This window comes from Zosterops lateralis, assembly GCF_965231275.1.
Source record: "Zosterops lateralis genome assembly, chromosome: Z".
NCBI classification, from domain to species: Eukaryota; Metazoa; Chordata; class Aves; order Passeriformes; family Zosteropidae; genus Zosterops; species Zosterops lateralis.
In genome coordinates, this window is record NC_139800.1 from 3,514,228 (window position 1) to 3,530,358 (window position 16,131).

Sequence of the window (16,131 nt, forward strand, 5' to 3'; positions counted from 1 at the left end):
AGGATTCTGCTTTCAAGCTTCTTGGATGGGTGTTATTTTTATGCAGTGTAGTTAGTGATGACATAGACCATACTTGCCTTATTATCTGGAATTCTACTTTATTGTTTTATTGACAAAGTAAGTTTGTTCAAAAAGTATTCACATCTATGTAACTTCTACTGTAAATCAAATTCAATTTCACTCTTCCTTTAGAAGCTCATTTTTCATTGATTTGCAAATTCAAGAGAGAGAGAGAGAAAGAGGGAGTACTAGACAAGACAGAGAGAACTTGATTTTTTCCAATTCTAATATTACCAAAAGGATTCTAAAGTTCCTGGAACAACAAATAGGATATAATGCTGCATTACTGCAGAAAATGATATTAGTGTCTTTAAGATAATAAAAATTTGAAGGAGAATTACATAAGTAATGTTTATCATTCTGAGTGAAAAGCAAATCAAGAAGAGTTATTTCTTAACTAGAGAAAGTTTCATTAAAAGCCGAAAATACTCATTTCAGCCCAGAAAAGTTCATTTAGTTCACCTAAGGATGTAAAACTTTGAGAATTAAGTGCTTTCTTGCAGAGATGTATACTAACTTGTGTACATTCATACAAAAAAGCAACCAAGCTGTTCTAAACATGCTCTACTTGTCACTTATCCACATGTGGATGCAATCTTTCATCACAACTATTTATTTCTCATCTTCCCTTCCCAAAAAGCTGCAGTGTGTCTCCCAAAACTATCACCTACAAAACAGTTACAGCCAAAACCCAGTTTCCATTACTTTAATGAAACCTTAAGGGAGCAGTCACAACCTTTCCAAACATTTCGAGTTGTGAATTTATTAAAGCAACTGAATATTGAACATATTTGCAATTATTTTTTTTTTACATTCATGCTAGCAATGAGTGTACCTTCTCTTACTATACATGAGGATTGTTAAGTTAGGTTCTCCCTGACATATCTTATGGTTTAAGATAACTAACTCTGAGAGTCATTTCCAAACAAACATGAAGTGAAATATTGACTTCTTAGTTCTGTCAGAATTGGGGCTTTTTTCCCCTTCACCTTCCAGTATAAAACATATAGAAGTGCTTGCTGCCATAGAAGTTTACACAACAGAAGTTCAAGCAATTGCCAAAGCTGGACTGGTCTCTACATTTCTATCACCAAAATTTGTATAAAAATCCAAATACTCTTTTTTTTGGATATGTCTGAACATTATCAAAGCTCACAGAGTGTGCCTGTTTATGTCCCATCATCACACTATGCAGTCCACTCCCATATAAAACCCACTTTACTGCTAATATATTTTTTTTTCAAACTGAGCTTATTAAAAAAGTAAATTACAAATAAATGCACATGAAATTTTATCATTAAATTATACAGATTAGTATATCCAGGATAACTTTTCCTTCAGCTCTTTTCCCTCATATGTTAAAATGCACTGAGCTACAAACAATGCCTTTGAACTCAATGTTTTGGTGGTTGATGGCCCTTCATTTAATAACCCACTAAGAGGGAAGAAATAGGAACAAAAACATCAGTATTTCTATGTCAGCAGAGATGTTACCTCAGAAAACTCTTACTGTAACTCAGATCAGTTTTCTGTTTAAAAAAAGTCCAAAACAGAGTTGAAATAGTAATTAAAATCATGGAAGAATAAAGAAAACAACAACCAGATGGCTTACATATGAACAAAACGAAAACAAGCAAACAAACAAACAAAAACCACACACTTTTTTTTTTAAGTTTAATTTCATACTTTCCTAAAGTACTATTTATATGTATCATCTACAGTACTAATAGAGTAATGGTAACAGTATTTTCTTCAGTAGTCAGTAGGATTTTTAAAGAATTCCAACTCAAGTGAATGGAAGAACTGCTTGAGCTATCTCTCACCACAGCCACCTTCCAGTCTTTAAAGGAAGTGACCACAGCTGCTTGTACTGTTGCTATTTTCATGGAATAATGCTAACAGCTGTTAGGTAAAGAAAATGCAAGGAAAAAAGTTTCCTAGATTTTTTTATTACAATCACTTGAAGCATATAATCTCATCATTTAAAGGATGTAACAAATTAATCTTTGCAGTTCAGCAGTTTACCTTCATGTAGAAAGTGGCTACTGAATGTACACAGAGATCTCTTTGCAAAATAAGTGATGCATACCCATTCCTCATTAACTTGGGTCAAGAGCAGAGGTTTTGGTTGAACAATCAAACCTGTCTGGGATGGGCGCCATGCAGTAAAGAAGAAATCTAAGAAGATGCTTTGCAGGTAACAGAAAGAAACCATGTACAATCTGCAGGACATTACCAAGTATATTATTTTTTAATGTGCAGTGAGAATGAGAAGGTGGGAAAACCCTTTCAACATAATATAGAACAACTTTAAATTATAGGCATTATTATCTTTAAGACAGCTATTCAGTGAGATTAAAAAGCAGGACTTTACTTTGAAAAAAGCACTAAGGAGAGTTTTATAAAAACATGTGTATTGGATTTGTGTGGCTTGGTGTGGCTAGAAGCAGGGTTACAGCACTGGCTTATGTGACAAGTTGCCAGAAGTTTTCCCTATGTCCAGCAGAGCTAATTCCAGCCAGCTCCAGGACAGACCCCCCACTCGTCAAGGCTGAGCCTATCAAAAATGGCTTTTAGTTATATATTAGGTTTTTCCAACCCTATCAAATTACCTACAGTAATGCCTTTGTGATAGCAGATTTAAGAAGGGGAAAAAAACAAAACAAAAAAAACCAGTTCCTGGGCAGATGCAATTGTGGCTACAGAAGAGCAGGGTGAGAACAAGAGAGGAACAACTCTGCAGACAGATCAGTGGAGAAGGAGGGGCAGGAGATGCTCCAGGCACCAAAAAAGAGATACCCCTGCAGCCCTTGGTGAGGCAGCTGTGCCCCTGCATCCCATGCAGGACCACATGGATGCAGAGATCCACCTGGAATTGAAAGGGTTTTCAAAGTATAATGCCCCTTTATTAAAAGGGTTTAGTGTGAGATCTCAAGAGCCAACTGTTTCATAAAGCTTTCACTAACTTCAGTGTTTTCAGGATAAGGATGTTTATTTTGGCTTTTTTCTGCTCCGTTTTCATTAAGAAATTGTGAAGATACGTTTCTGAATTAAACATGCCTATATTAAAGCTAAATCCAGCGTCATCCAAAGCACAGAAGCTGTGAAACTGTTTTTTTCAAAACTTTTTGTCTGATGTTACTTACAGTTTTAACTAATAAAAATACTTCCAGGAGTTCTACATATTCTGAACTCAAAGCAAAATTAAATACCAGTAATATTCAACATAGAACATAGCTTACATCTATGTTCTAAGATTAAAAAAACCCCATAAAATATAAAATCCTTTTGCTAGAGAATCCTTATTGAACATCATCTCACTCTGCCAAGAACACCAGTGTATTTAGAACCTAACAGATATGCTGTATCTGTAACTGGTTCCCTAAATAAGTAAAGGCATCAGCTTTATTTTTTGTCACTGTTTATGAATACTAAGACATAATAGATTGGCACAAGCAGTGCAATACAGCAGGGCTGAAAACACAGGAAGAGTATCAATTTGAGGTTAATTGATGCAGAAAAGGTTACATCATACTGGCCATATGATTCTTGGTTGAAGTTAGTGCTACAATTCTTCAGTCAGAATAAATGAAATGGTGTGTTCTACAAGCTTTCTGGAAAAGATCTGGAAAACAGTGATGGCTATGCTGAAAGTTATAGCCATTCAGTCCTAGGGTATATGGGTCACACTGGTGAAATGAGGATAAGAATGCACTTAAGCAATACCTGACACAAAATGTAAGACGTTTTCTGTAATTGACACCTGAATTTCGGGGATGGTATCACACCCAAAAGTGCTTCATGCTGTTTTACCTTCCTAAAGCAAAAATTTTTAAACCAGTCTTCTGTGAGATCACCATCCCTCTTGGCTACCTTCCTCTACAAACTTAAAGTAACAACGCAAGATGCATTATTAATCCAAAAACAGGTAACTCTGAGTGCAATTACTTTCTTCTGACTGATAATCATCAGGAACATATACTAGGTGCAGGTCAAAATCCTTCTACCTGGCAGACTCTCAAGGTCTTGTTAAATAGCCTTGATGAGAAGAGGGAAGTAGTCTCTTTCTATAACTCAAAAAGAAATGTTCTACCCTATACTTTGTAACAAATATTCTTCAACGTCTAAACAAAACACTCGGAAGGCAATTTTTGAAAATCATGCTACCTGGTACACTTTCTTTTAATCTTATCTGTGACTTTTTTATTCTCTCCACTCTTTGGATGTCCAGACAAATCCATCATACTAATAAAATGTGGTTTTGCTGTGGCTAATAACTCTCAATCCTTTTGACCCTCTCTGTTCTCTTCTAACTTCCCTTTGTTTATAATACTGAAAACCTTGTGCACTAAATTGGTTTCTCTGTAAACTACAAGGATTTTAATTTCCTAACTCTCAGTGTTCGTAGGATCCAAGTCATACACTAACTCAGCAAGACCCCTGAGCCTATTTTAAATGTAAATGGTTTCCAGTGATACTGACGGTTTGCTTTACTAGTTCAAAATCTGGCATAGAATTAAATAATTGTTTGGTTTGATGTTTGTGTACTTCTTGGTAATACAGTCCTTCTCTAGAAACTTTGTTTACACTATTACCACTAGTAAAAGTACACTATTACTACTAGAAAAAGTAGCTGATTGCAAGGAGTTCCATTTAAGGACATGAAAAACAAGAATCACTTTAACCTCGTTTATTCACTTTTACCTGTATTCACGTTCTTGGAGTATTTCAACAGGATCCAGTCCCTGTGGCTTCTGGATGGGGCTGATGCGGTTCTGCTTTTGCTGCAGCTGGACAATGGGTGAGGGTTGTCCAGGTGGGGGCTGTGGTACAGAGGGCCCAGGCAAGGTGGCAGCAGGCTGGGCAGCAGCTGGAGCTGGGGAAGGCCTCCCACTAGGAGCTGGTGCTGGAAGTTTTTGTTGTGCATTGGAGACACTCATGTCTGGGGCTTGGCCTGGAACATAAATAGTATTGATTCATAAAGTGAAATATGGAAAGCAGAAAGAAAATCGAGATGGTTTTCTGAAGAGAAGACATGAAGGTAAGGTAAACATTCAAAATCACCAGAAAAGGCATACTGAGACTACACTCTGTTTTTTTGAAACAGACATACTAAAATGCAAATTATGCCACACATTGCAAGAAATGGCTGAAAGAAAAACAAAACACATGAAACTTCATGATTAATGTAGTTTCTTTTACTATTCCTGTGGACTTTTAATTCTAGTGTTACAAGAAATAAAACAGCTGTAGAACTGACTTTCTGCAAATGCAAGACCTCATTCTGCCTCCTGCTCACTATCTTTGCACCAATTAGAAGAAAGCATCTAACCACAACCTGACAACAAGCACAACTAGTTCTGATTTTAGGCCTCTATCAGAACTTAAAAACCATATGAAAAATTTTACAATTGTATTTAGAAATACCTGCCAAATATAAATAGCTTTTGTTTCACTCTGCTCTATTATTGTATTTATTTCAAATATCAGGAACTTAATTTTTCTAATCACCTTGAAAAGCAACACCTGAATTAACATGAAAATAGTACCTGTCATTTACAGTCACTATGGGTCATAGACTTCAGTATTGCTTTATGACAAGGTCCTCAATTATTCAGATGTTCAAGAATTCACTAACAATAGACATTGCTAAAATAAAGATGCCTCTTAATTGTCTGAAGAGCCATAGAAGTGACTTCAGAAATGCAAGTCACTTAAGCCACGGAAAACAACTAAAGTACACCTGGCAATCTTGTAATCAACCTTGATTCAAAACCAACATCCTGGAAACTACAGAGATCACCATTTGTCATTCACACATCTGCATCAAACTCCAGAAAAGGAACTTGAGCACAAGCTGTAGATTCTGTATTTAGCAACGCTGCATTTCAGCTTATAAAAAAGAAAAAAAGCAAGCCCATCAAAACTCTCTGTGCAACCTCAGCTCTCAGGGAATCCAGGAAGTTGAATGACTGCATAATGAATGACAAACAAATTTGAACACGTGGGGGACAAAAATTACAGTGTTCATTTGATCTCAAAGGCTGCACTAATCCTTTAAAGCACTTTGATTCCAAAAGAACAAAACATACTGAAGGAAACAGAGTAATTCTACCATGATTTGAAAACTTTTGTTTGCAGTAGCAAAGGTAAAAGACAAGCTTGCTGCAATTAAGCACGCTCAGAACATAACTTAATAAGCTTTATGCATGACCCTCAGAAAACTTACACATTTCATTCTGATTGCAAAAAGGTGTTTCATGTTCAATCTGTCTAAAAACTGCAGTAATTTCATGTGGGTCTTTTCCAAATGAATAAAAGGTCAGACTCTCCTTGATTAAAATCTTAGACACGGTAAAGGTTATACTTTTTTTCCTGCACAGCTTTTTACCTTTCTTTTTTACTTTTCCCCACATCTTTTCCCCACTATACCTTCAGTCCAAGTTTTAGGGGTAATGGCAGTTGCATGTCCAGGTATCCCCGGTGCAGACCCTGGCGCAGGCGCAGTACCACTCATTGCATGTAATCCAATACCTGCAATTTGACAGAGGAAAAAAATGTGCTGAAACACAAAAGCATTTCAAAAATCATTGTTTTCTACCATGCTATCTGTTCAGGCAAGTAGTACTTTTCTTCATTAAGTAAGGATTTAAGTGTTTTTTTACTGCTAATACATATACCTGATGAAGGTAATGCATATGCCTAACATCACTTTTCATGAAAAAAAACCCAACTTACTTGCTAGGAAAGCCATATCCATCAAAATGAACAGTGACATTATTAAAACCTAAGAAAACAGTATCATCTTAAACCCTCAATTCTAACACAAACTCAGTAACAGAAATGTTCAGAAACTTAACAGCTGCAGAGTGTTTAATATAACAATTTTCTTAGTACCAAAATGTGCTTGCTACATCTATTACCATTGTGAGAAAAAAGTAAGCACACTTCCTTTTCCCTGTGTTTTGCACTTAACAGCACACTATACATGGTTTATTTTCAATAACTTAAATAATCAGTCAACTCCATCCAGATTACTTATCTACTTTCCTGCATAGCAACAGGAGACGGAAAATTCACCGTAAGAAATGCAAGGGGAATTGCTATCAGTAAAGTACAATTAACATTCAAAAACTGTCAAGCATATCAGGTCAGACACAGCACAGTTAAGTAAGTTCTATTTCAGTTATTAGTAGTCTGCTTTGACAATATCCTCCTAATAACAGATGTGTTTTATGCACTTGCTCAGGCTTAATACAGTCTCAAATTACAGCCCTGCACAGCATCCATTTCTTAATCTATCACAGGTAGAACCTGGAGCATTACCTGAGCAATGATTCTTAGCACAGATTCACTCACCAGACTGCCTGTTGAAGGCACTGGGTGGCTGCTGCTGCTGAATGCCAGGCAGGGTCCGCTTGCCCTGGACAGCAAGCTGGAGGTTCTCTGGTAAGGGCTGACCCCTAGCCAGCATTTTGTATGCCAGAATCTGAGCCCGCAGCTGATGCAGCTGTGCAGGGCTGAAAGGGGAAGGCCCTCTGTTGGGCTGATTCATAACTTGTGGGTCTCCTGCTATGATGGGTCCTGGCTGACTGGGAGTCATCTGAGGTGGTGTTGGACCTCCTCCAGACATTGGACTGGACACGTGCTCCGGCGCTCCTAGTGGAGATGGATGTGGAGACATATAACCTAGAACAGGTAGAAGAATCGTAACATTACCACTCTGCTAGTTGAACCTGAATTTCATCCCATTTTTTAACAGTACATGAAGTATAAAAGTGTCTCTCTCAGGTCAGGATAGCTGTAGAATTTTCTACAGAGACAAAAAATGCAATATCAAGATAGCCTTGGGAGCTTTTCTGTGAGAAAAACGACATTTATTTAATCAAATAATTCCTAAACATAACAATTACCTGCATATTTGGAGTAAGACAAACTAAAACATGAAATACAATACAGAAGCCTGGGGATATAGTGTTGTTTACTAGAACTATGGAAAAATGTTTCTTCGTGGAATACACGCAGTGAAGTCTGCCAAATTTATAGCTTAATAGCCTAAGTTTGAGGTACACACATCAAGGAATATCCATTCACTTCTAGAGGCTGTCTTTGCCAACACTCACCAACATACAGAAGTAGAAATAAATGGTATTCAAATCTATACATTTACTCTTTAATTTATACAGATTAAAGGTTTGAGCCAGACGAAATATGTTCAATACCTTTTGCCATCTGGGTGCTCAACAACTTGGAACATCAACTGCAAGCACAAAAATCACCCTCTGAAGAAGCTGCTGAGGACTACGTCAAGAGCAATCACAGTTCTGAAATGAACAGTGCTTGTATCTTATTACAGCACTTGAAAATGCAGTAGCTTTAATTCTGAGTATCAATTACACCTACTATATATATATTTTTTGAGCTCCACAAAGCACAAAAGACAGCTAGATTTTGGGGGTTTTGTCCACCAAGAGTGAAAAAGGTTAAAAATTTACTCACTTCACTCTGGTAATGTGGAACGCGATTAACCTTCTCACAAATTGGAGAAGTCTAAAAAAAATTAATAAAAATCTAAAAATATTCTGGTTCACCTCCATATTCCCTGTTTGTAAGCCACAAGTCATAACTCCAAAGATCATGGTACAGCTGATGATACTGTGACACCCAATCTACTCTTCTCCCAATTTTACTGTCACTTCAAAGTGAAACTACATTAATTTCATCTACATGATAGTACAGATCACAGAACAAATTTTGCTTGCTCTTTGGCTTCACTGCTCTTACTGACCCTTCAATGAAGGCAACATAGACAAAACCTCAAAGTAGTCTCAACTTTTCTGTGATGAAGCAGCTCTAAGTCACTAGAACTTAAACAAGTGAAGAGATTAGTGTGCCAAAGAACTGAAATTTGTGCTCAACTTAAATAAAGGTTGTAAATGTATAAGACAGAGGAAAAGGAAGAAAGGGTTTCAGTTTGCCTAAGAAAAAGAAAAATGAGATAGAAGTAGAGCGGGCAAAAGGAGATTTGCGATAGGAAAAACCAGACAAGACAGAAACAGACCAAGCTCGAACTAAAGATGGTGATGACAGGAAAGGAAGATGATTTTGGCAAGAATAAGAGAAGTTATACAGTTCAAGAGAAAAAATGAGGGGAGAAGCTCAAAGAAAAGGAAGACAGAGATGTTAGAAAGTTGGAAGTACTAGAAGTATATACTAGTTCAATATAAAAATAGTCTCTGCATCCCTTGTTGGGGATAAAAGGTATGATAAACAGCTCAAGTTTACTCCACGTATCCATCACCTTCTTCCACTAACTTACTTTCACCTCTATTATTTTAAGACAAGAGGGGAAGCTACAAATCCCTCTTGCTGAGCACACTACTTAAGAAAACACTCATCATACAACAAAAAAACCCAAAAAATATACGACTACATTACTGGTTTTTACTATAAAATGGCATTTATTGTAATGCTTATCCCTTATTACATTTCCAAATATCAAGATTTACTTTAAATGGCACCTAACTGCAATTACATTGTTTCCTGAACTGCTGTTGAAAAAATGGTTTCTGTCCCTCCCCAAATTATACTGTCCAATTTAGAAATTCCTTAATGACTGATAGATTTCATACCCAAGATCTTGAAATGCATCTGGACTACAAAAGTTTACAACAGCAGTGTAAGATGTTGAGTGTTTGTTTTCAGTCCTGACAGTTCAAGCTGCAAAGTCCTGTAACTAAGTTTTGCAAAGAAGAATTCTGAAGATATTTTTTATATTTCCAGCTATGTATTTATTACTTACACTTTCTCTCTTCCTCTAAGGCCTCTGCATTAGCATTCTTAACAATGGGAAACTGTGCTTGACAAGAGGAAGAATGAAAACAAAATTCCCACAAAGCCAGGAAAGAACAAAATCCTTCCAAACTCCTTGTAAAGGTGCTAAAATGTGGCATTTACACAACATAAATTTTGTGATGCCATATGAAAATTTTCCTTTAAATTCTGAAAACTTTCATAAAATAGTGACAAAAAATACAGCCACAAGCCTCTCCTAACAGAGTATTTATACTACTTGCTTTTTTCCTCTATCTTATTACACATACTCTAACACAGATAAGGATGCACACCAGAAGATCCCCTAAAATTTAGTCCAACCACCATAAAAGGACAATGGTAACCTACAGTTCTGAACAACACAGAGAGTTGAAGTCACTCACTACAGGAAAGAGAGGCCAAACAATGCTGTCTATAATTTAAAAATGTAGTAATTTCTAAGCTTTATCAAGTTTCTGCAGATCTAGTCTAACTAAGTTCTGAAAACCTCAAATGACAGTGATTCCTAATCACTCTCGTGCTGAATTTCCTTTCCCTTAAGTCCCATCAGAATTTCACTTACACAATTTGTAAACATTACTTCTCTGCTTTTACTGTGCACCTTTGAGGAGAGTCCTGTCTGTCTTTTCCATAATCCTTCAATGGGTCACAGAAAAGGCTGCATCAGAAACCCTTCTCAAATACTCCTAACTGTATGCATAATCAGAAACATACTTAATCCCACTTTGGTATCAATTTATTCAGTGAAACACAACACGGCACATCGTAAACAATGCATATTCTTTACAGTATTAACATTGGAAGAAATCCTAGTTCTAACACTTCTCCAAGTACTATTGGAGGGCAGTGTGTGCACAAAAGTTTCTGCTTTAATTGCTTTTTGTTTCACTTCAGTTAACAGAAACAATAACATCTTTCTTTTCTGTTTTAAAGCTGAAAAATCACAGCGCTAAAAAAGTGTCTTGAGACACTTTCTTCTTCACTTTTAATGCTATAATGAAATGGAAAGAACACCTACGAATGAACTCAAAACCCTAGTAAGGATACAGAAAGAATCAAAGTTTTAGCAGTCCAAACACTGGAATGTTCAACAGAGATTTTGAACTGCCACTAAAATTTAGTAAGTCTTAGGCAACCAAAGTGTCTGAGGAACACGTGTGTCACATCTTTATGCTAACACCAACAGCAAGGGTACATTTGTACTCAAGAATGTGACTACAAGAAAATTTTTGTATTTGGAAGATACAGACAGGATTGAAGAAATATAGCTGTGTATATCGCATCACTTAAATCATCCATTGGAATTAGATGAAAAAACAAAGAAAAGGGATCAAGTCCATCTCCAGAACACATGGCACAAAAGTAGAGTGTCTTGGAACACAGTGGAAAGTATGTCCACATCAGACTGAGGCTACAAACTTCCTTAAAGCAAGCAAAACGTAACATTTCCCTCTCTGTAGTGTGGCCAGGGTTAACACTAGTAAAGAAGAAAGAGAGGTCAAGTGTGCAAATAATTTAAAGTTAGGACTGCAGAAATAAAGTTGTTGAGAGGTCTTACACTGGCAGGCAGAGGGATAAGGTGGCACATCTTGTCTCATCTTTAAAAGTCTGAAATAATTCAGAAGAGGAACTGTAACTAATTTAAGAATAGCAGGGACAATGAACATTGCCTGTGAAGTAGCAGTATGTTAGTGAATTCTAGAAGCTAAAAAATGGTCTGTCTTTTTAAGCTCAACAAATACTGCACGATTACTAAAAATTAATACAGATCAAGTCCCAGAATCCCAAAATTCTTCAGCTCTTATGTTTCCACTTACAAACATCAAGAAAAGACAGCAAAACAATTCAAATTGGCCTGTATTTCGCTGTTGTATCACAGTAACTTCATTTAATTTTTATAAATCCCAGAAAAATACATAAACTGTTTACTTCAGTCCATTTATATATTTTTATTAAGTCTTTATAATAAAAATATTTTATTTTATATAAATATTTCACTTGTCTTTCGAATTTCTCCCCAATCCCTTTCAAAGGTGAATTCTAACCATGATTTTAATTTGTTGGATAATTGTTTTAGAGCTTAGCAATTTACAGTAAATTTCATACTCCTCATATAAATACTGCAGAAATCTCCACAGTTCACTCACAGAGCTGGAAGACAGTTTCCAACCAAATTCAAAATCTGTAACATGCAGTAAGTTTACTATTTAAACAGCTAAATATCAAGTTGGAGCAATGTATTTTCCATTCATTTAACCTTTTAGCATCAAAACAAAGGTATTAAGACTAAACAGGGACATCGCTGTATGTAAGTTCAAGAAAAGAGAATCTGCCACCAAAATTAGCCAGGAATGTTTACCCTTCCTCCAATTTGGCAGAAAGACTGGAAGGAGTAACTGCTGAGGAGAAAGATACCAACTCATAGTATTCTCCCCCATAAATTAATGTCAGACTTCTGAAAATCACCCTATTGCAGTATGCCATAAAAATGTGATGATCTGTCTGAGCTAGTGAAACATTCTTTCTGCATGACTCACATCTCACTGAGCACCAATAAAAAAATAAACCCAGAAACTAAATAATAAAGTTGCATACCTTAACTTAATAATTACTGTTGGTTAAAAAAATGCAAAAATCTCAGAACAGTAATTGCCATTCAACCAGTGAACAGGAATTTAGGTGAAATGGCACAGTTCTTGCAGATTTAGCTTTCAAATGTTTCTGTTTTGCTCTTCATTCACTTCACCTCAGAAAAGGATAGTTAACTATTTAACACAGGCTATAAGAATCATTACTTCCAAAATTCAGTATCAATTTTCTCTTGTTTATTCACAACTGTATGTTTGATTTACATAACCATATCTACAACTGCATGTGCAGTTACCAATTTACTTCTAATTTATCACCCACATTTTAAGCATGTATTTTATAAAAAAAAATCTTGCTTTTATACTTAGACACAATCTTTTGCAAGACATTATTCTTCTACAAAATTACTAAAAAAACCTAAAAAGACTGCTATTGGAATATCTGACATCTAAATGAAATCTCATTTTGTGATCACTTCCCATTGTAAACTGCACACAGAGGGACTACAGCCTATGGATTCATCGCAACTGTTCCACTCAGATTTCTAAGAACTGAAGCATTTTATGAAGGTTGTCCACCCTGCTATGGTCAATAAATTTAAGGACATTGTTTCCCACTCTATCTTACCAGTCCTTCTCAGAATCCTGGAGCCTGTGAACAGATTTCTGTCAATAAGAGACCATTAGACCATTACAGCTACAACAGTCTACCTAACTTTTCCAAAACAGACCAGCAGCCCTTGACCTCTGAAGAAACTTCTGCATTTTGTCTATGGAACAGATGAGAAAGACATCCAGTGCTGCATTAACTTTTGTATGCTGGACACAAAACTTACCACAAATACTTAGGTAATCTTTACTGCAAAGATTAATTTTCTCCATTAAGTAAGATATAGCTATGTAACACATTCTGAATTCAAATAATTTGCAGGTACCAAAATACATTGGTTCTTGGTTTTTTTTTCCCTTTAAAGGCTCCATCTATTATAAACCCTTTTACTCTCTGAGAATGTGCAGACTGATCAAGTATTCTTTTAATTCTCTCATCAGATAAATTAAAAAATGGAGCTTAACATTCTTCAGGATAAAACAAACATACTCTTCTCAGCAGTACAGACTGCTTTTTATGATACAGTTCATACTACTACACAGCAAACTATTTTGCTCCTAGACATGCATTGTTGCTGGCTGTGCTAAAGTCTATGCTAGAAAAATAAGCACATTCTTCTCAGATTCTGATCAGCCTTTGTAACTAGCTTACTATTCACAGCAAAACCTCTGTGCTATATATATAGTATTTATCTGTACTGACTTCAAACTTTTTCCAGATCACAAATACCTTGAACCCCACTGAAACTAAAACAGATTCTTAAAAGAGCAGAAAATTCCACAACTGGATAATCATCATCTAGTTATAGTTAAGCTTATCATCTGTCATTTAATTATCTTACCTTAATATATTTAATGTAGATTATATAGATTTTACTTAGTGAAATTTTTTTAGTTATGGTTTTTATTTAAATCTCAGTATCATACAGTAACAAATGAAGGAACTTTGATAACTCTATCAGGCAGACAAGGTTTTCTCTATGATCATGCTACTGGCTTTAGCAATGCATAGAGAAGCCTCATACATGAGCTAAGATCATTTTTCCTGACAACTGTACAAATACTGTATCACTCCTGTTGACATTTTAATGAAGGAATTTTGTTTATGATCCCCACAAAAAACGAGAGACTTGTTTGATGCGTATATAAAAATAATATAATAGTATCATATGAACTTAATATACGATAGTAAATTTTTCAGACTAAAGGCTGATTTTATGCAATTCAGAAGGACTCAAACAAACCCAAGAAGTGTGACTATGTGAACTTCATGAGGTTTCACAATGAAAGTGCAAGGCTTTGCACAAGGGCTGACACAAACCCCAGCATCAGTACATATTGCTGAATGCAGGGTGGAGAGCAGCCCTGCCAAGAAGGGCTTGGGGATACAGGTGGACAAGAAGCTTGACATGACCTGTCATTTTGTGGCCACAGCCCAGAGAGCCAAACGTGTCCTGGGCTGCATCCAGAGCAGTGTGGGCAGCAGGGCCAGGGAGGGGATCCTGCCCCTCTGCTCTGCTCTGCTCAGACCCCACCTGCAGGGCTGCACCAGCTCTGGGGGCCCAGCACAGGAATGACAGGGAGATGTTGGAGAGGATCCAGAGGAAGCCACAAAGATGATCAGAGGGATGGACCAGCTCTCCTGTGAGGACAGGCTGAGAGAGCAGGGGTTATTCCTCCTCAAAAAGGGAAGGTTCCAGGGAGACCTTATTGCAGGCTTTCAATAAGGAAGCCTCCCTGAAGGAGGCTTAAAAGAAAGCTGGAAAGAGACTTTTAAAAAGGACTGTAGTCACAGGACAAGGGGAAATGGTTTAAAACAATAAATTCAGACTAGATTTAAGGAAGACTTTTGTTTTATGAGGGTGGAACTCTGGCCCGGTTGCTCCGAACAGTTGGTAGATGCCCCACCCCTGGAAATATAATGAGTTTCAACGGGGCGTGAACAACTCTGAACAACAACGGGGCTCTGATCCAGTTGAACATGTCCCTGGTTCACTGCAAAAGGGCTGGACAGAATTGACTTTTAAAGGTCCTCATACAACCCAAACCATACAACGTTTCTAAGATTCTATGATTTTTCCGAAAAACTATTCCTGATGATCTGAATTATACACCTCATCAGAAAGAATTAAAAGATAGACAATTTTTATTTTACCTACAATAATATTTACTGACACATGGCCATCCTCCCTAAGCTTTCAAATTAATGGGCAAATTTGGGGTGGTCCACTTCCTGGGATTTTGGAATTATTCAGCTACTTTCCCTCAAATGCCCCACAAAAATATTAATTACTGCATATTCATCTACTTCAACTTGAGAACTACAAACAATAAGGCACGAAACAACCTAGACCTAATGAAGTGTAATTTCTATTTGACACTTACACTGTTAAAAATTGTACACAACTGTGTATTGTAAGCTCAACTATCAGATATGTACAAGGAAGTAAACCTTAACCTTACAGTAAGCCTTGGTTTCTATCATAATAAACCAAAGTTTTTTTCAGGGCTTCAAGAGTTACCAGGTATCTTTCCATGGATTCTCAGAGAAGTCATACTGTCCTTTTGCTATGAGTGTGGGCCTGGGTAAACTCTAACTGGCCACACTGCATATTTCCAAAAAATGTATAAAAACACAAGTGTCCTAGTTTCTCCAATGTTGTGGGAAATCAGACAGAAAATACCCAACAGGCTGAAAGGCTATTAAGGAACCTGGTTTTCTACCTTGGACCTTTACACTAATGGTAACCTACAAGTCTAGTAAATGAGATTTTGCCCAGCAGGCCTCAGAACAGCATCAAGTGCCATTACCACTTTTTTGTGGAAAAGACAGTTGTGTAAGAATAAAATAAAAACCACAGAGGCAATGAAAGCTAAAACAGTCCTCTATGTTGTCCAAAAAAGTATCTGGAATATCAGAATGTAGCAATATACAGCTGGTTTACAGCTGGATATAATGAGTCTGATCCATAACAGACCTCATTCAGCTTACCTGGCTTTGCCCTCTGGGGGAGCAAAAATCTCAGTGTCCCCACCTAAG

General features: G+C 36.7%; 1 protein-coding gene across 4 annotated transcripts in view; it reads right to left on the bottom strand.

Annotated features, from left to right (window-relative positions):
* The window catches only part of SMARCA2 (SWI/SNF related BAF chromatin remodeling complex subunit ATPase 2), a 119,543-nt gene that overhangs the window by 79,951 nt on the left and 23,461 nt on the right, over window positions 1-16,131 (bottom strand). For all 4 annotated transcript variants that reach the window (XM_083884149.1, XM_083884151.1, XM_083884152.1 and 1 more), the window contains exons 4-6: window positions 7,420-7,749; window positions 6,493-6,594; window positions 4,765-5,014 (exon numbers count right to left, since the gene is read on the bottom strand). In XM_083884149.1, coding sequence (XP_083740275.1) covers window positions 4,765-5,014; window positions 6,493-6,594; window positions 7,420-7,749 — 682 coding nt within the window. The remainder of the gene's footprint in view (window positions 1-4,764; window positions 5,015-6,492; window positions 6,595-7,419; window positions 7,750-16,131) is intronic.